This window comes from Nerophis lumbriciformis, linkage group LG25 (genome assembly GCF_033978685.3).
Source record: "Nerophis lumbriciformis linkage group LG25, RoL_Nlum_v2.1, whole genome shotgun sequence".
NCBI lineage: Eukaryota > Metazoa > Chordata > Actinopteri > Syngnathiformes > Syngnathidae > Nerophis > Nerophis lumbriciformis.
In genome coordinates this window covers 29,141,577-29,162,544 of record NC_084572.2, presented here as the reverse complement: position 1 = coordinate 29,162,544, position 20,968 = coordinate 29,141,577, and the positions used below count along the sequence as shown (strand labels likewise).

Here is a 20,968-nt window from a genome sequence, read left to right as displayed (position 1 = left end):
ATATAAGAATCGCGTTTCGCATGTGAAGCAATTTTTTTTGTGCTGTGCCATTCCTCATAAAATTGTCTACCTAAAACAGTAAAAATATTATACAGTGAACAAAGCAATTCAATTGAAAGCAGTAAAATATTCATTACTATAAAAATCCAGTTAAAACACTATGTCCACATTAAATAAAGTATAGGAACAGACAGGTAAAAGTATTCGGTATAAAGTCGACCCATGCTAATACTACATACCTGATGACCAGGATGGTGGTGGTGGGTTTGTGTTCAGAGGGAGTAAAAACAACGGCGACCTCTCGGGACTCCCACGGCTGCAGCAGCAGACGCAGGACCCCCTCCCCTCTCAGGGCCTCCATGTTCTCACTCGCCTATGCACAAATATATTGAGACGGTTGTCAGGGAGGGCAACTGAAGACATCATAGAATGAAAAGCCCTTTCTCCACTCACCTTGGGGGTCGCAGGTAACAGGGAGAACTCTGCAGTGCTGATATTGACCGCGAAGGGGCTAATATTAAACCTGCGAAAGGACACAAAAAATAAATACCGGTAATAGACTTACAAGTATTTACTCTGAATGGTCTTTTGTTCTGGATGACAATACCATTTGGTGAGGAGGTCCAGAGCCCCCAGTGGAGAGGGATACAGGGAGAGAATCTGGATCTCCACAAAAACCACAGAGGAAGAAGGGTTCTTCAGCAGAAACGTTTTTACCTGAAAAGGCCACCAGCGTTGTCTTCAACAAAAAGTTATGGCATAAATGACGGTGCAAACAATGTTGCTCACCTTGCTTTCATTGATGGGCGTAGCACCAAAATCAAGGGGGGACGACGTCTCCACAGTGAGTCTGGGCCATCTGTACATAACGTTATTAAGCATGACGTAAGATCGCGTGGTATATGATCACATGAGAAGAAACATCAAATATAATGCATTATGTTGTGTACTGTTTGTGAGCCCTGTGATGAATTGCCCAGAAACGTTTCCCATTACATCAGTGGTCCCCAACCTTTTTGTAGCTGCGGACTGGTCAACGCTTGAAAATGTGTCCCACGGATATATATAAGAATCGCGTATATATATTTTTTTATTTTAATTTTTTCCATAAAGAAATACAATCATGTGTACTTACGGACTGTATCCCTGCAGACTGTATTGATCAAATCAAATCAAATCAACTTTATTTATAAAGCACATTTAAAATTTACCACAGGGGTAGATCTATATTGATATATAATGTAGGGATGTCCCGATCCGATATTTGGATCGGATCGGCTGCCGATATTTGTCAAAAAATGCGTAACGGCAAGGCATGGGTAAATGCCGATCCACGGCAAATCTATGCCACGCACAAAATCAAATAAAAAAATAAGCGCATTGCAATTTTCAACACACGGACACGACAGAGAAAACAGTTTTCGTCATCATTGTTCAAATATTGTAACGTCTGTCGAGACGCTTATCTCCTTTCGGTGCCACACGTCCACACCATCAAAATGCCGAGGCAAATATTTCCAGATCAACACCGTATGAAAAAAATAGTGATTTTTTTTAGTTGTGATTTCCTTCTCTGCATGAAAGTTTAAAAGTAGCATATATTAATGCAGTATGAAGAAGAATGTTTTAATGTAGACACATAGAATCATCATACTGCTGTGATTATATGCATCAAGTGTTCATTCAAGGCTAAGGCAAAATATCGAGATATATATCATGTATTGCAATATGGCCTTAAAATATCGCAATATTAAAAAAAGGCCATATCGCCCAGCCCTAGTTCAATGATGCCATTTCTGTTTGTCATGTATAATTTTGTCTATTTTGTGTTTATCCTTGAATAAACAGGTCAGTTTCTTGTTACCAACCATTGTGTATTATTCAGACTCCCCTAATTCAGCTGGCTAGTTGTTATCAAGAGTACTAAAACCCTTTTCAACATGATTCTGACAACTAAGTAGGCTAAATAACTTTAAACTTTAATACATGCTCGGATAGGCCAGTATCGGTATCGGATCGGAAGTGCAAAAACAACATCGGTATCGGATCGCAAGTGCAAAAACCTGGATCGGGACATCCCTAATATAATGTATATCTTGTGTTTTTTATGTTGATTTAATAAAAAAAAAAAGAAAAGAAAAAGTTTATTTTTTATTTTTTTATTTCTTGTGCAGCCCGGTACCAATCGATCCACGGACTGGTACTGGGCCGTGGTCCGGTGGTTGGGGACCACTGCATTACATGACATGAAACCACACAGTAGCCCTCTAGTAAAAGCAGTAGAACTCTTAATGGAATGACTGACCTGCAAGGTAGTTTGTCATCGTGGTTCTGCCACCGAGAGCAGAGCTCCGCCACCAGCTTGTTGTCCACCGCCCAGGATGAACGAGAGAAGTCTGGCAGGAGCGTGCGCTGCCACTCTGAGCGACCTAGACATAAAACAATTCATTTGTAATTAGTCATTGTTAAAAAACTCGCTCAGGTATTTGAATATCTCACCTGTTTCGGACAACTTGACCGGGCAAGGACGCAGACACTCCCCTTCCGACTCAAACACCAAATCTCCCTGCTGAGACGATATACAACTGTTACCACATTTGCCGCGCTGGATTCCGAGAGTGCCTCCTTGTTGGCGTCACTATGAGTAACTTTTTTTTTTCTTCTTTACCTTGGCAGGAGTGGCGTGGAAGTAAAGAGGAATGTGCATGGTGGCGCCCAGCTTGGTGTATAAACTGAGCGTGAATGAGGGACTGGTGGGCAGCATCCGGCTGAAGAGTTTGAGGGACAGAATATGCCAGCAGCCCTGGGGAACGGTCAGCGGGCTGTGGAAGTTCACCACCTGACAGGCAGAGGGCAGCAGAGAGAGTTGTCATGAGTGATGGTACCTTTCACGTTGGAACCAATATGGTACCAATTGGCCTTACCTAGGAATTAGGGATAGGTAACGTTCACATTTGAACCGATACAGTACCAAAACCCGGTACCTGGGAATCGATAACGGTAGTCAACATTTGAGTATGTTAACAAATAATTGTTTTTGATAATAAAATCAAATTTTTATTGCAATATTTAAAAATGAGCTGATTATGATAACTGCTGTTCAGTTGTTATATCTTGTTAATTATCAAATTTCTGAGTCAAATTTGCAGACAAAAAGTTCCAATTACAGTTGCAAGTCCAGAACATTAAATGGCAGTAGTGTATAGTTTATGGTGTGTAGGTTTTTGTTGCGCCCTATAAAGTGTTGATACTGTAAGTATTGTGCTTTTTAAGCAACAGTAAAGTAAAGTGCATCTTAGTTGAAGTTCTCATTAACAAATTTGGAGGTGCTGAAATCGCCAAGTAAAATCGCTATTGCTAATCAGTAGCATGCAAATAGCAAAACCAATGTATATTAGCATTAAGTTAGCGCATTTTTGGCAAAGTCAAGACTTACTTAACTTACGTCGGAGCGCTTTTTGAGTCAATTTCTTTGTTGGCATTGAAATATGCAACATTACCTAGAGGTAGTTTGGCCGAGTCCACTCTAAGTGCTGCTGGAATATTTGCCAAGTGCAAAGAGCCTGAGTCGACAGCCGGCCGTGATGTCACGCGCAACCCAGAAACCGAAATATGGCACTGTTGGATTTCAAGGGAATCGGTGCCCGATATGACCAAAGTTAAAGTACCAATGATTGTCACACACACACTAGGTGTGGCGAAATTACTCTCTGCATTTGACCCATCACCCTTGATCACCCCCTGGGAGGTGAGGGGAGCAGTGGGGAGCAGCGGTGGCCGCGCCCGGGAATCATTTTTGGTGATTTAACCCCCAATTCCAACCCTTGATGCTGAGTGCCAAGCAGGGAGGTAATGGGTCCCATTTTTATAGTCTTTGGTATGACTCGGCCGGGGTTTGAACTCACAACCTACCGATCTCAGGGCGGACACTCTAACCACTAAGCCACTGAGTAGGTTAAACGGGATTCACTCTGAATCAAAAAAGTACTTGATTCGGTACCAATCCCTACTGGGAATCGACACAGTTACGCAGGACACATTTTTTGTACTTTTGTGTGTTCGTTAAATAATACTTAAAAAAATATGTTTTTAATCCAAGATTGAACCGTGAGCTCTCCCGAGTCTCATTTGCAAGCATGCATTGATTTTCAGTTTGTTCTGAGTGTGTCACTACAGTCAGGGAGTAGTCTTTGCCATTAAGTTTAATGTGCAAGTCTAACTACTTATTACACAGCAAGCTATTTGATTGTCACGTGCATCTTAGTTTTAGTTACTTTGGAGGTGTTGAAATCACCACGTAAAATCACTAACGCTAATCAGTAGCATGTATATTGAATATCCAATGTAAAATAGCATCAAGCTAGAGCATTTAAAAAAAGTGGAGTCTTACTTTTTGAGCACTTTCTATTAGGGTTGTTAACGATAAACCAATGCGACCCGATATCCGGTTCGGCTACTCATTTGAGTAGTTTTCATCAGTTGATGCTCATAGACTTAACTTGGACAGATGTAGTAGTCTGAGCGCTTGATGCCAAAGTCCTAACTATTCATCCTCTAACAAGAGGAGTGTACGCACGGAAGGAATGCGTAAGTTCTTTTGTGGTGTAAAAAAAGAATGTGTCCATTAACAAATGTTAACCATTGTTCACACACCAAATCAAATCACATCTAATCGTTCTGTTTGAGGACGGCGTGGCGCAGTTGGGAGAGTGGCTGTGTCAGCAACCTGAAGGTTCCTGGTTCAATCCCCACCATCTACCATCCTAGTCCCGTCCGTTGTGTCCTTGAGCAAGACACTTCACCCTTGCTCCTGATGGGTCCTGGTTAGCGCTTTGCATGGCAGCTCCCGCCATCAGTGTGTGAATGTGTGTGAATGGGTGAATGTGGAAATAGTGTCAAAGCGCTTTGAGTTCCTTAAAAGGGTAGAAAAAGCGCTATACAAGTATAACCCATTTACCATTTGATGAATAAATGTTTTTTTGAATCGCATCATAACCCATGTATCAAAATATGATTTGAATCGTCCATCACAAAGAGATTTACATTCCTACTTTCTATAACGCCTGCTTGCTTTGTTGGCATAGAAAATTACATAGAGGCAATCTGTTTTGAATACGCCTGTTTTACTGCCAAGTTCTCGAACCGGTGCAGAGTATTTTTTATTTTATGTGAATCGGTAGTTGCTGTACCGCCGTAATTTGGTCGCCATCTATAAAAGTACAGTATTCGGTACACATCCCTAGTTGTCATATACATGCTTTACCCTTATTACGCCGTTTCAATAAAACGTCTTTTATTGACTTACAATGCCGTCGTAGCAACAACACTCGTACGTAGGCCAAAGACGGCGTGGAACTGTATGCACGGTCATGTCATGAATTAAGGTGACCTTTTTTTTGCCGAGGCAGCTGTGCATACCTTCATAACGCCATGCAGCTTCTGTGAAAGGCTTGCACCCGTCACCGTGAGCGGCAAAACGAAGGGGTTTGTCAGCCACAGTTCCACCTGCTCTGTCGTTTTCTGTTTCACTTGGAAAAGGCTGGACAGGTCCTCTGTGCTCCACCTATAGGCAGATACAAGAAAAAACATGGCAGCTTAGAAGATTTTCTCAAACAGCAAATAAGGGAATATTCTAGGGTTTCAATTACCTGTGCGTGATATGTAATCCAGCAAAGTTGTGGGTTGTCTGGTTCCCCAAGACTCTTAAACTGATATGACTGACACATTTGCTTCCTTGACCTGGCATTGAACCTACAACCACATTAACATAGTTACATTAACATATTACAGTACAGTATAATATCTAAAGGGAACTCACCTCTGCAAGTGAGGGTCGCCACTTCTGTGAAGTTCTTTGCTTCCGATCTCAGAAGAACTCTGTTAAATTGCAGATTGGCATCCATTTTGGATAGAACCTGCATGTCCTGGGATTGAGACATTTTTTTTTTAAACTGTCAGATAAACTTCTATTTATAGTAACAATAAGTTAAAAACACAGACGAGAACTCACCTTAACGTAGAGTCTTTTGCTTCCGGAATTTTGCATATGAACTCCTATTTTTGGTTCTAGCAGAAAGTATATGAATAATAAGAGTTTAAAATGTGTATGTTGAAAAAAAAAAACCAGTATATCCTACAATTAACGCATCTATTTAATAAACATATACAGTGGAACCTACATTTACAAACCCCTGCAAACTTTTTGGTTTACAAATCTTTACATCGCGCCAAGTATGCCTCTGTGTGTGAACAATGTCTCGGTGTGCGCACTTCACATTCCGGGCGCTGACATTTTGATGACATCAGTTCTGTGCAGTACAGGACACACAAGACACAGACATTTTGGAGAGGTGGAGCCCCCTACGTCACAACCTGTTTGCGTAGTCCAGTATTCGGTCGACACTTCTCAGTGCTTCTGAGTATTTTTCTTTTCTCTTCATTCACAAAGTCTTATCTTTTTTTTTTTGCTTACTCAATATGGGTTAAAAAAAAAAGCCAACAAACAAGCCTTGAAAGAAAGACTGATTGGCTGTGGACTTAGAGAGGAGAGGGAAACCAGACACATTTACCCTCCTCCCCGCGCCCTTCTCTCTTTGCCTGCCCTCCCTTCTCGCCTTTTGGTTGCACGTCATGACGGCATGTCGTCTGCCGTAAAAAACAACGACTCAGATTTCCCTCGCCCGAACACGTGTCACCGGGGCCCCCCTCTGGAGCCGGGCCCGGAGGTGGGGCTCGATGGCTGAAGAGGCAACGTGGATCCCCCCCCTAGGGCTGCGAATCTTTGGGTGTCCCACGATTCGATTCAATATCGATTCTTGGGGTCACGATTCGATTATAAATCGATTCAACGCGATTCTCGATTCAAAAACGATATTTTTCCGATTCAAAACAATTCTCTATTCATTAAATACATAGGATTTCAGCAGGATCTACCCGTCTGCTGACATGCAAGCAGAGTAGTAGAATTTTGTAAAAAGCTTTTATAATTGTAAAGGACAATGTTTTATCAACTGATTGCAATAATATACATTTGTTTTAACTATTGAATGAACCAAAAATATGACTTATTTTATCTTTGTGAAAATATTGGACACGGTGTGTTGTCACTTTTTTTTTATTTTATAAATGTCTAATGATAATGTCAATGAGGGATTTTTAATCACTTCTATGTTGAAATCGTAACTAATATTGATACTGTTGTTGATAATATTCATTTTTGTTTCACTACTTTTGGATTGTTCTGTGTCTCCTCTCAATTGCTCTGTTTATTGCTGTTCTGAGTGTTGCTGGGTCGGGTTTGGTTTTGGAATTGGATTGCATTGTTATGGTATTGCTTTGTATTATTTTGTTGGATTGATTAATAAAAAAAATAATAATAATAATGATAAAAATAAAAATAAATATAGTTTTTTGAAAAATGAGAATCGATACTTTTTCTTTTTTTTTCTTTTCTTAAGTTTATTTCGAACATGAACACACTTACATGATAATACATCACACAATTTCATTTCATTTCATTTTACATCATACTGAATCGTACAACGTGAGAATCGTGATTTGAATTCGAATCGATTTTTCCCACACCCCTAATCCCCCCCTTCCATGAGCTCACCACTCATAGGAGAGGGAATAGAGGTCGGGTGCCCTTGGCGGTCCGATATTCGGCTACAGAAGCTAGCTCTTGGAACGTGGAACATCGCCTCCCTGGTGCACGAGGTGGAGAAGTTCCGGCTGGATATAGTCGAACTTACATCGACGCACAACAAGGGCGCTGGAACCAGTGTTCTCGAGAGGGGCTGGACTCTCTTCCACTCAGGCGTAAAAAGCAGTGAGAGGCGACGGGCTGAGTTGGCAATTCTTGTTTCCTCCCATGTACGATGGATGGAGTTTAACCCAGTAGACGAGAGGGTAGCTTCCGTCCGCCTTCGGGTGAGGGGACGGGTCCTGACTGTTGTGGTGTTTTGTTATTGGACTTTTGTGCTCGTCACAACTTGTCTATAACTAACACCATGTTCAAACATAAGGGTGTCCATATGTGCACACGATGCTTCACTATACAAACGTTTCCATTTACGAACCCTGTTCAAAAATCCAATTACCGTATTTTTCGGACTACAAGTCACAGTTTTTTTCATAGTTTGTTCGGGGGTGCGACTTATACTCAGGAGTGACTTATGTGTGAAATTATTAACACATTACCGTAAAATATCAAATAATATTATTTAGCTCATTCACGTAAGAGACTAGACATATAATATTTCATGGGATTTAGTGATTAGGAGTGACAGATTGTTTACCAAAAGAGTGACAGATTGTTTGGTAAACGTATAGCATGTTCTATATGTTAGTTATTTGAATGACTCTTACCATATGTTACGTTAACATACCAGGCACGTTCTCAGTTGGTTATTTATGAGTCATATAACGTACACTTATTCAGCCTGTTGTTCACTATTCTTTATTTATTTTAAATTGCCTTTCAAATGTCTATTCTTGGTGTTGGGTTTTATCAAATAAATTTCCCCAAAAAATGCGACTTATACTCCAGTGCGACTTATATATGTTTTTTTCCTTCTTTATCATGCATATTCGGCCGGTGCGACTTATACTCCGGAGCGACTTATACTCCGAAAAATACGGTAAGTTTGTAATCGAGGTTCCACTGTATACACATAATAATTATACTGATAAGAATATATTCCAACAATATTGTGGACCATAATAAAAGTGAATATAATGATAGACACTTACCTAATGCAGCCTGTCCAGCAGCAGGGACCACCAGCAGCAGCAAGATGTGCTCAATGACGTAAGGCTTGAGCTTGTCCAGGTCAGCAGGCTGGTCACCACGAGCCGACAGATTAATCTGCAGGCTGAGGTGCTCGTCACTCTGGAGGCAGGACCCCTGGGTAGAGGCAACATGTAACTCATCAGTCAGGCTAGAAAGGCAGTGTAGAAGAGGAATTGCAATTTTATCAGCAAGACCTGGACCGGAATCAAAAAACAACAGTGAGACAGATGTTGATGCTGGAAATGAGCCAAAGAAAGCACTTTTGATTCTGTTAAGAGATGTTAAGGGTGAGTCTGGAAAAAATCTAAATGATGATAAGAGGATGCCAGATGAACTTTTTTCTCATATAGTAGCAACAATAACAAGGGTAGAAGACATAACTTTTATACATTGAATGTGTAAAGAAATACCTGAGGATTGATGAAAAAACTCTTCGGTAGGCTGCACTCCAGGAGTAGACCCAGTATGGTGATGTTGGACACATCTTCCTGTGGGATAAAAAAAATAATTGGCTATTAATGTCTGAGCAAATTAAGGCTAAATGTACAGCAGAGGCACTGTTCATCCAGTCTCTTGATGTAAAGAAGATTATTATTATTGGGGGTCATCAAAAATAGAACATACAGTATATTTCAAAATATACACTGTACATATACATACAGCACAGGCCAAAAGTTTTGACACACCTTCTCAATCAATGTGTTTTCTTTATTTTCATGACTATTTACATTGTAGATTGTCACTGAAGGCATCAAAACTATGAATGAACACATGTGGTTTTATATTCTTGTTTCTTATATTCTGATTACTGCTTTGCACACTCTTGGCATTCTCTTGATGAGCTTCAAGAGGTAGTCACCTGAAATGGTTTTCACTTCACAGGTGTGCCTCATCAGGGTTGAATAGTGGAATTTATTGCTTTATCAATAGGGTTGGGACCATCAGTTGTGTTGTGAATGAGAAGGTGTGCCCAAACTTTTGGCCTGTACTGTATATACCGGTACACAATATATAACTTTACAAATTGAGAAAGTACCAGAAAACAACAATAAATAAATAGAAATGAATATTTGTACATGTATGTATTTAAAATGTATTCAAAACAAATGTTACATGTTGCTCATCTTCCCAATTGCCTATCAAAGACAAATTGCCTCCTCAAAGTACAGTAACCTTAAGTAAAAAAAAAAAAAAGAAAAAGGAGTGATGAGACTCCGTTGCATTTCTTGCGACTGAAGGCACACTTCCTGTTGCGTAGGCTGTTAACTTCACACACACTTTCACCGCTTTACTTCAGTTGGGTTGCTAATTATAGATACATTTGACTGCACGGTTATCTGCTGAAAGTGAGGGGTTGTGCTGTGCAAGTCAACACAGTGTGGACTTTGCAGCTCTGTTAAAGTCATCCCAGCTGCTGACTTGACACTTACTTGGTGGCGTTTCACTCAACAATGCAGCTTTGTGCGATTTAAAAAACATGATCCGTGTGTCATGAAATCAGCTGCTTCGTATTGTTAGAAATACCTGAGTTTGGGTCAACTTAATGCTCTGGATGTGAGGGAATATTAGCAGGCTGTCCTTTCTTTGGACAGACTTTAATGAGCCCTGGTGAACTCCCACACCAAAGACCTGGAAAAAGCACAATCACATTTGGCTTAAACACAGCCGCATGTAGTAAACATCCAAAGCCTCTCATGTCAAAAGATTATGAATTTGAACTGCACTTTCCTTAAAAGAAACCTTGTAAACTATTATACAATATATCCAGTAACCCCATAAAAAGCCCTAAACTTGCCTATTTTTAATACTCTAAAGCCTTTAATATGCCTTTTATGCTTATTAAACACATTTTACATCTGGTTTTACACATAAAAAATAACTGTAAACATGCAGTTATGCAACATTACATAGTGTCAAAGCATCTACTTGCTGGAAAATGTTGGGTGAATTTACCTGCAACTAGCGCCTCCTAGCCACTTTCTTTTTGCATTAGAAAATATATATTTTTTTATGAATACCTCTGCTCAGAGGTAATGTATTTGCTGGCATCTGTCAATTAGCAACATAACTCAAATGTATGAGTGGATGTTGTTGACACTTTCAGGAAATGTCAGAAATGCAATAAGGAACAAGTGATTTTAATTTTAGGAGTGAGTCAGATCATTTCTACTATGTTAACTGCGTGTGCATGCTAGCCGCAGAACGTAAAAAGAGTGGATGAATGACGAGAGTACACTCCATTTACTTCATTCCGCTATTAAAAAAGAATAGAAAACAAGCCTAGTTGTGGACACCGACGCAAAAAGTGAACCCTCTTGCAGCCTGTTTGGAACAGACAGACGAACATGCACAGACTTGGCAACGTAATTTATCCTTTGATCCACTGGGGTTAGTTTATTAGTTAGCAATATAGCTCAAAAACCTATGGGCGGATTTTGATTACACTTGCACGGAATATCAGAAATGTGATAAGGAACAGGTCATTAGATTTAAGGGGTGATCCGGACTACAGTCTGGATTCTTTATTACTGGAAGTGATGAAGTGGTGAAGGTCTGGCTTTCTGAGTGCTTTTCTAGCTATGTATTTGTCTATTAATTTTGAAATTGTATGAATTGGAGACATTACCTCCTAGCACTAAGCAGTTTTTATGTTTCATTTAAAAAAGCTGTTCATTTAACACATAAGCTTTATTACATAAAATGTACATTGTATTTTTGTAGGTTTTTTTTACATTGTAGGTTGCATTCGTCACATGGGAAAAGTTGCTATCCCAAAAGGCAAAGTATATTAAATAATTATTACTATTATGATTATATAAATGATAAAAACCCCACCACATTACGTGACACCGTCACTGAGTAGAAAGAGTACTGGGAGGGAGCAAAATTATGAGCAATTAAAAATAAGTGTGACAAACTTTAGTTAAGAAACGGGCGTGTTACTGTTTTCAATTAGGGCTGTCAAAAATAATACGTTTGGTGATTATTCACAAAAAATATCCCATTATTAATGTATATTCGCAGATTATCGATGCAATTTATTTTACGCGGAAATGCTCTTTTACATGTCTTTGAATGTTCTCATTCATCCAGGTCATTGTAATCTCAGGGCATTCAATCGATTGCAACTGGACTGTTTGGTTTGTCTTAGAAGACATTTTGCCTCTCATTCAAGTAAGCTTCATCAGTTCATACTCAGACTTAGATTGGTCATCTCTCAACTTAAACTTAGATTGGTCAGATCTAGTCTAGAGGCTGGTGCCAAAACCCAAAATATTTATATTCCAAAACCAGAAGGGTGTGCCTGGGCAAGGATGGTTTCGCCCTATCTTAGTGAGAAAAAACACTGCTTTGATGCAAACTAGCAATCCTACTGTCAACAGTCATTGAAGTGCAAGTTCCCATCATTAGCATTGTGGTATTGTGAGGCAGAACGATCGCTGTGGATCGACTACTACCAGTCCAAAATAGTCGGAATCACCCACGTTAAGCTACTCGGAAACGACTTTTAAGACAAACCAAACAGTCCAGTTGCGATCGATTGAATGCCCTGAATGGCAGCGCTCGTTATTATATGGTTAGTGATCAGGTCAATGCATGCGTCAGTGAAAAGATGAGTGAGGAAACTTTGACTGTTGTGCTCCTTGATACATTTCCTTTTAGAAAAAAACCCAGACGGGACTTTAGATAAAACTGTTACCAAGTTTTGAGCAAATAAATGACGTTTATTTAAGTAAAAAATGTGGACGTCAACCAGCGTCTGGCAACAGATTGTGTTCACCTTTGAGTAAACAAAAAAGGTAAGTTAGGACATCTCTGGCTGTAAATTTAAAGTACAATTGCTGTCCTTTGGCACTTACTTTGCATAGTTCAAATGACAATTGCACGTGTGCCGAAAATATCCTTGTTGTTTGGCCCATTGTCAATCATACAAAGCCAACGGCTGGAACATTTACACATCTTTGAAACATTGGAAGTTGTCTTCTGTGTGCAATCTGTGTGACTGGCAAGTGCACCTAATAAATGACATGTGCTTTTATTTTTAAGGGTCTGCAACTCTGCGTGACCACAACGCTCCAGTGTGCCCTGTTAACCTTTTCCTGTCAGTCGCCTGACATTTACATCTCAACGTTAAGTGGCACTTTGAGGAACAACCATCACCAAATATTAACCAAACCATCATGTGATAATGTTGGCCGCGTGAGCCTTCAAACAGCTGCCAAACCAGTTGGAGCGGATCAACGAGACAGGCAGAAATCTGCGCAAAAGAGATGTCCTGAGAACACCCAAGAGTGTGTTTCTTCTGCATGGAAATACACTACTACTCTGACTAATCTAGGAGTCTATTCCAGTGCACAAACAAGATGGTGAACTAATGGAATCAGTTTCAAATACAGAGTGGTACATCGAAGATACTTCAAGTAGCATGGATGCTTGTTACTAGGAGTGTCCCGACACAACTTTTTCACTTCTGATATGATAAGGTTATTTGAGCCTTGAACAAAATGTTAGAAAATGTGAAAGTACTCAAACAGAGAACAATGGTAGGTATGAAAAACACTATCTTATTTATTATTAATCGTCTGGAATGGACTTATGCTGCCTTGCGTATAAGTGGAGTGGTCATAGTTTAGTGCCCACAATAAATCATCAAATGAAAATATTTTTTTTCTGCATTTAAAACACTTCCTTGTTGTCCACATAACATGTAATGAGGGTTCTTTGGTCGAAATGTTGCATAGATGATGTTCTACAGACCTTTTCAAGCCTGTGTCTTTGTGAGTGGAGGCGGGGCCGCAAGCATACACACTCAGAAGTTGAAGCGCATAACGTAAACATAATGTGGGGAAATTATCCAGATCAGCCCCAAAACGTCATGACTTGTTCCTTATCCCATTTTGCACAATTCCTAAAAGTTAAATATTACAATTTTTTTCCTACTACAACTTCACTTCCTTGTGGTCTACAAAACATGTAATGGTGGTTCTCTGTTCAAAATGTTGCATAGATTATTTTTTACAGATTGTTTTTAAGCCGATTTCTGGCCGTCTCTTCAGGGTGCATAAGTCTGTGGGCAGTCTTATTTACGTGGCTCGACAGCGTCTTCTCCTCGCCATCTTTGTTGTAGTTTTTAGCGCTTCCAAAGCGAGTCTACTGTCAAGATATCATTTCCAATTATACGCTAATTTGTGTTAGAAATGGCAACAGCGGAGGATGCATGTACAAGCAATGTACATCTATTTGTGACGGACAATTCAATTCCCAAATGTATACCATATGGAGATAATCCGGTGACGTCACAGGTCAGAAAACGTCACACGTCAGAGAAAATTCCAAATAGTTCGTTTGGCAGAAGTATGAAGGAAGGCGAGATTATTTTATAAATATCTCTGCAATTCCTGCATGGTTTGAATAAAAAATGTTGGGACTTCTGCAGATCCCAAATACACAACAGCAGGTAAGAAAAAAGTTGGTTCTGCATAAAAAAGTTCCTTAAAGTTAAACTCATGAAGTAGCGTACATCTTTGCGACTGAAAACTTTCTAATAGGCTTCTGCCTTGGAGACTTTGTATGTGTAAGAATCTATAAGCAAGTATGAAAAGACTAACCTTGTGCGCTTATTGGGGACATTTTAGATGCTAACTGGATGTCCAGTTTTACAAATGTAAACTTTCTTGCATCGGAGCTCATATCAGAGATTTTTGATGCAAGATACTTGTTTTTGTTTGCCGATATTGGACCAATATCAATACCCGCTCAGGACACCACTACTTGTTGCCAACTGAAAACATTTTAAAAGTACTGACCTGATATGAAAGCAGCCCGTGAGCTGACGTGTTTATAAATAACGTGTTTTCTACGTTGCCCTCCTCGGATGGGAGGAAAATTAGTTTAAAAGATGTTTTCGCTCTGGGTGGGATCACCTGGCACAAAAAAAAAAACAAAAGACAAAGTGTCATTTCCAGAGACAAGAGGATTTTGTTAAACAGGAGTGTTTTCTTTTTAAAGAAAAGACATGCATACCCTTCTGTGAAAGGATGGTATGTGAAAGTGCCTGCTGGATGTAAACATTGACAGTAGCGTCACAGGAACTTCCGGGCTGGGGTTGTGTATATATATGGTTTCAGCTCTCGGCAGCCCCAGCAGCCTGTAAAGACAGATGGATCGTCAGATATAAACAGGGCGGAGCTTCACTTAACACAGACTTTTGTTGATTTTATAATATTTTACATTTTTGTGCAAATGAGGCGGAAATAATTACAAAAATTTTATTTGACATAATTAGGGATAGGGGCCGAATTCGGCAATTTTTTTGGCACCGATCAAATCCTGCTGGTCCGACCGGGCACTGATTCACGTACAATGAAACAGTGCCATATTAAGGTACCTGGGTTGCTTGTGAAATTTTTCCCGGTTCCCGACTCAGTCGTACTTTGTGAAAGCAATTGACTCAAAATACGTTCAAACGCAAGTAAAGTAAGGCTCTGCGTTTCTAAAAATACACTGGCTTGATGCTAATATACATTAGCAATTTTACATGGCAATTTCAACACCTCCAAATGTATAAATGAAAACTAAAGCTAAGATGCTTGATACAATGAAACAGCTTGTGCGTAATAAGTACAATACTTGCAGTATTAACACTTCTTAGGGCGCAACAAAACCATAAACTATACACTAATGCCATCTAAAGTATTGGACTTGCAACTGTAATTGCAAGTTAATGTTATTCTTGATAATGATGAAATGATGATAATAAAACAAGATAACGACTGGACAGCAGTAGTTATAATAATCATCTTATTTTTAATAGGTGCCGTAAAAAATTGGATTTTACTATAAAGAAAAAGTAATATTTATTAACACATAAAAATACCGAAAGTTGGTACTGTTGAGTATCGGTATTGATTCCCAGGTACCGGGAATGGGTACTGTATCGGTTCAAATGTGAACAGTACACAGACCCCTCACATTAGAGTCAAGTGGGTATATTGACTCACCAGACCAAACTAATGTTATTTAGTTTTTACAGTACCGTACATACCTAAATATCATGCTTCTGGAGAGTACTACTAGTTGTACTATACAGGTAAAAGCCAGTAAATTAGAATATTTTGAAAAACTTGATTTATTTCAGTAATTGCATTCAAAAGGTGTAACTTGTACATTATATTTATTCATTGCACACAGACTGATGCATTCAAATGTTTATTTCATTTAATTTTGATGATTTGAAGTGGCAACAAATGAAAATCCAAAATTCCGTGTGTCACAAAATTAGAATATTACTTAAGGCTAATACAAAAAAGGGATTTTTAGAAATGTTGGCCAACTGAAAAGTATGAAAATGAAAAATATGAGCATGTACAATACTCAATACTTGGTTGGAGCTCCTTTTGCCTCAATTACTGCGTTAATGCGGCGTGGCATGGAGTCGATGAGTTTCTGGCACTGCTCAGGTGTTATGAGAGCCCAGGTTGCTCTGATAGTGGCCTTCAACTCTTCTGCGTTTTTGGGTCTGGCATTCTGCATCTTCCTTTTCACAATACCCCACAGATTTTCTATGGGGCTAAGGTCAGGGGAGTTGGCGGGCCAATTTAGAACAGAAATACCATGGTCCGTAAACCAGGCACGGGTAGATTTTGCGCTGTGTGCAGGCGCCAAGTCCTGTTGGAACTTGAAATCTCCATCTCCATAGAGCAGGTCAGCAGCAGGAAGCATGAAGTGCTCTAAAACTTGCTGGTAGACGGCTGCGTTGACCCTGGATCTCAGGAAACAGAGTGGACCGACACCAGCAGATGACATGGCACCCCAAACCATCACTGATGGTGGAAACTTTACACTAGACTTCAGGCAACGTGGATCCTGTGCCTCTCCTGTCTTCCTCCAGACTCTGGGACCTCGATTTCCAAAGGAAATGCAAAATTTGCATGGTTGGGTGATGGTTTGGGGTGCCATGTCATCTGCTGGTGTCGGTCCACTCTGTTTCCTGAGATCCAGGGTCAACGCAGCCGTCTACCAGCAAGTTTTAGAGCACTTCATGCTTCCTGCTGCTGACCTGCTCTATGGAGATGGAGATTTCAAGTTCCAACAGGACTTGGCGCTTGCACACAGCGCAAAATCTACCTGTGCCTGGTTTACGGACCATGGTATTTCTGTTCTAAATTGGCCCGCCAACTCCCCTGACCTTAGCCCCATAGAAAATCTGTGGGGTATTGTGAAAAGGAAGATGCAGAATGCCAGACCCAAAAACGCAGAAGAGTTGAAGGCCACTATCAGAGCAACCTGGGCTCTCATAACACCTGAGCAGTGCCAGAAACTCATCGACTCCATGCCACGCCGCATTAACGCAGTAATTGAGGCAAAAGGAGCTCCAACCAAGTATTGAGTAATGTACATGCTCATATTTTTCATTTTCATACTTTTCAGTTGGCCAACATTTCTAAAAATCCCTTTTTTGTATTAGCCTTAAGTAATATTCTAATTTTGTGACACACGGAATTTTGGATTTTCATTTGTTGCCACTTCAAATCATCAAAATTAAATGAAATAAACATTTGAATGCATCAGTCTGTGTGCAATGAATAAATATAATGTACAAATTACACCTTTTGAATGCGATTACTGAAATAAATCAAGTTTTTCAAAATATTCTAATTTACTGGCTTTTACCTGTAAGTACTTTAACGCTTCTATTCAAATAATCAAGCAGGTTAAAACCAAATAACCATTGGTGTTTTAAATTATATTGGCAATAGAAGCTATGGGTGTGGACAACATCCTGCTGAAGTTTTTTTAAATTAACTCCACAAAATTGCAGTAGTTGCATTTCAAGGATCATGAGTGGTCAGCATTTATATAACTCTCAATTGCAAACCCACTTTCCGCAATGTTGTTTACAATGAACTCCCCAGCGGTATTAATGCTGGCTGAGCAGTTTGCTTTTTATCGCTACTACAACATTGGTTCTGTTGCTTCTGGGTTGTGCAATATACTGAAAGAGAGCTTAGTTTTCCTTCCCACTTTTTCATACACCCCAGAATCATTCATAAAGTTGTAACATATAATGGCCTCTTTGTGATTTAGATACATGAACGCCCCCGTCTTTAATTAGAGCATTTACATGTATTCCCACTTATTGTATTTTACTTACTGATTTCCGAACTCTAACGCTGCAGGCTGAAAATGCAACGGCCTCCCATTCTCCATGTTATATAGAGAGGAGCTGTTGAAGAGAAGAAAATGACATGTTATATTACGCCAAAGCGCAATAGGTCAACACGATACAGACAGAAGTATTTAAAAGTTTCTTTGTGACTGGATAACGAGGAGTTTATTCTACTACAAGTGTTAAAGCCACAGGACTCCCTCCGCGCACACCTTAAAAACGTGCGCCGACTATAAGGGAAGGCCAAAAATAAATGTCATCCCCGGAACACTTTGTAACATCACCGGGATCTAATTTGTGAGTGAGTGTGCGATATCTAGAGATAATGAGATGTGGGAACCGGCAGTTGATTTGCGGTTGTGCGAGTGAGTGTGTGCATGTGTGGGAAACTAGGCCAGACTGGGACGGTGTTTGCAGCTGCTGACAAGCAAAGTCCAGTCGGATGTATATATATATATATATATATATATATATATATATATATATATATATATATAAACCCCGTTTCCATATGAGTTGGGAAATTGTGTTTGATGTAAATATAAATGGAATACAATGATTTGCAAATCATTTTCAACCCATATTTAGTTGAATATGCTACAAAGACAACATATTTGATGTTCAAACTGATAAACATTTTTTTTTTGCAAATAATCATTAACTTTAGAATTTGATGCCAGCAACACGTGACAAAGAAGTTGGGAAAGGTGGCAATAAATACCGATAAAGTTGAGGAATGCTCATCAAACACTTATTTGGAACATCCCACAGGTGAACAGGCAAATTGGGAACAGGTGGGTGCCATGATTGAGTATAAAAGTAGATTCCATGAAATGCTCAGTCATTCACAAACAAGGATGGGGCGAGGGTCCCCACTTTGTCAACAAATGCATGAGCAAATTGTTGTTGAACAGTTTAAGAAAAACCTTTCTCAACCAGCTATTGCAAGGAATTTAGGGATTTCACCATCTATGGTCCGTAATATCATCAAAGGGTTCAGAGAATCTGGAGAAATCACTGCACGTAAGCAGCTAAGCCCCTGACCTTCGATCCCTCAGGCTGTACTGCATCAACAAGCGACATCAGTGTGTAAAGGACATCACCACATGGGCTCAGGAACACTTCAGAAATCCACTGTCAGTAACTACAGTTGGTCGCTACATCTGTAAGTGCAAGTTAAACCTCTCCTATGCAAGGCAAAAACCGTTTATCAACAACACCCAGAAACGCCGTCGGCTTCGCTGGGCCTGAGCTCATCTAAGATGGACTGATACAAAGTGGAAAAGTGTTCTCTGGTCTGACGAGTCCACATTTCAAATTGTTTTGAAACTGTGGACGTCGTGTCCTCCGGACCAAAGAGGAAAAGAACCATCCGGATTGTTATAGGCGCAAAGTTGAAAAGCCAGCATCTGTGATGGTATGGGGGTGTAATAGTGCCCTAGACATGGGTAACTTACACATCTGTGAAGGCGCCATTAATGCTGAAAGGTACATACAGGTTTTGGAGCAACATATGTTGCCATCCAAGCAACGTTACCATGGACGCCCCTGCTTATTTCAGCAAGACAATGCCAAGCCACGTGTTACAACAGCGTGGCTTCATAGTAAAAGAGTGCGGGTACTAGACTGGCCTGCCTGTAGTCCAAAACGGTCTCCCATTGAAAATGTCTGGCGCATTATGGAGCCTAAAATACCACAACGGAGACCCCCGGACTGTTGAACAACTTAAGCTGTACATCAAGCAAGCATGGGAAAGAATTCCACCAGAGAAGCTTAAAAAATGTGTCTCCTCAGTTCCCAAATGTTTATTGAGTGTTGTTAAAAGGAAAGGCCATGTAACACAGGGGTGAACATGCCCTTTCCCAACTACTTTGGCACGTGTTGCAGCCATGAAATGTATATATATATATATATATATATATATATATATATATAGTATACAGTTGATACCTGATATTTTTCATTACAATTTGTCAAGATATTAACTATTAACCCATGTTTACAGTGCATAGTAAACACACAAGCAGCTTTTGTATTCATCCCATGTTTAATATGTGATATACATTTTCAGATATGATTTGCTTTGTAGAAACTGCTGTTTGTTTAACTGACATCCATGACTCAAGGTATTAGCATTTTAGGAAACGTTTCCCTTGATCTAAGCTTGTTTTTGCCTCCACTAGTATTCTATTGAGTCAAACGAAACAATTGAGTTTTTATAGCAGCGGTTAAATGTGGGTACTTTTGGGTCACGCTGTATACTGGGCAGCACGAATCGCACACCAGTCAATAGACAACCACATCAAACAAGGAGTAGCAAGTGCATACAAAAGAGTGCTCACAAAGCCAAAAAGAACAACAAAAAGTAAGAATGATTAAAAAAGACAAGGTGATGTTTTTGTTTGATGCAACTTTTTGTGTACTGTGTGCTAAACTACAACACCAGATCACAGACATCATATCGTCGCTAGCGTTGGTGGCAATGTTTTGCCCCTGAACGAGTATATGACGAGCAGTGAACAGAGAAATGATCGATTCTTAAACCTGGTATATACTCTTGCGTCACGTAACTTGCGTCACGTAACTCGCTTAAGCAACGTTGTCGTTATATTAGTTACTTAACAGTTTTTTGTATTTTAAATTACATAGCTGTTTATTGTACCATATCCCGAACAGCGTTGCAAATTCGCCCGTCCTCTGCCGCGACGTCTTCTCTTCTGGTTTCAAAGCAATGTGTACATTAAAAGTGACCGTTGTTTCAAAAAGATTAGTTCCAGCTCTAGCATTAAAGTGGGTGTCGCTTCAGACGCCACTGTTTACTAGAAGTTTACAACCACTACTACACACATTGCCCCTTACGGTTTCGGAAGACAATTGCAAGTCAAGCCAGCCCCAGCCCTAGAGCTATAAATGAACCAAGACAGTGTCAAACACAAGCTATTTGACGTGAGAGTATATTCCAGCCTTTATCTGCATCACCATTCAGACATTGAAGATTCAGAATCTAA

At 39.9% G+C, this 20,968-nt stretch overlaps 1 protein-coding gene across 5 annotated transcripts in view; it reads right to left on the bottom strand.

The window, feature by feature from the left end:
- tmem131l (transmembrane 131 like) overlaps nucleotides 1–20,968 on the bottom strand; it is a 58,617-nt gene that overhangs the window by 13,192 nt on the left and 24,457 nt on the right. For 3 of the 5 annotated variants that reach the window (XM_061984138.1, XM_061984140.1, XM_061984141.1), the window contains exons 4-20: nucleotides 17,946–18,017; nucleotides 14,816–14,939; nucleotides 14,599–14,715; nucleotides 10,316–10,420; nucleotides 9,202–9,279; nucleotides 8,752–8,905; nucleotides 6,011–6,066; nucleotides 5,819–5,924; nucleotides 5,649–5,751; nucleotides 5,419–5,563; nucleotides 2,669–2,839; nucleotides 2,500–2,569; nucleotides 2,306–2,429; nucleotides 790–859; nucleotides 608–717; nucleotides 454–523; nucleotides 240–373 (exon numbers count right to left, since the gene is read on the bottom strand). In XM_061984138.1, the coding sequence (XP_061840122.1) occupies nucleotides 240–373; nucleotides 454–523; nucleotides 608–717; nucleotides 790–859; nucleotides 2,306–2,429; nucleotides 2,500–2,569; nucleotides 2,669–2,839; nucleotides 5,419–5,563; nucleotides 5,649–5,751; nucleotides 5,819–5,924; nucleotides 6,011–6,066; nucleotides 8,752–8,905; nucleotides 9,202–9,279; nucleotides 10,316–10,420; nucleotides 14,599–14,715; nucleotides 14,816–14,939; nucleotides 17,946–18,017 (1,809 nt within the window). The remainder of the gene's footprint in view (nucleotides 1–239; nucleotides 374–453; nucleotides 524–607; nucleotides 718–789; nucleotides 860–2,305; nucleotides 2,430–2,499; nucleotides 2,570–2,668; nucleotides 2,840–5,418; nucleotides 5,564–5,648; nucleotides 5,752–5,818; nucleotides 5,925–6,010; nucleotides 6,067–8,751; nucleotides 8,906–9,201; nucleotides 9,280–10,315; nucleotides 10,421–14,598; nucleotides 14,716–14,815; nucleotides 14,940–17,945; nucleotides 18,018–20,968) is intronic. The other 2 variants (XM_061984139.1, XM_061984142.1) reach the window with 1 other exon arrangement.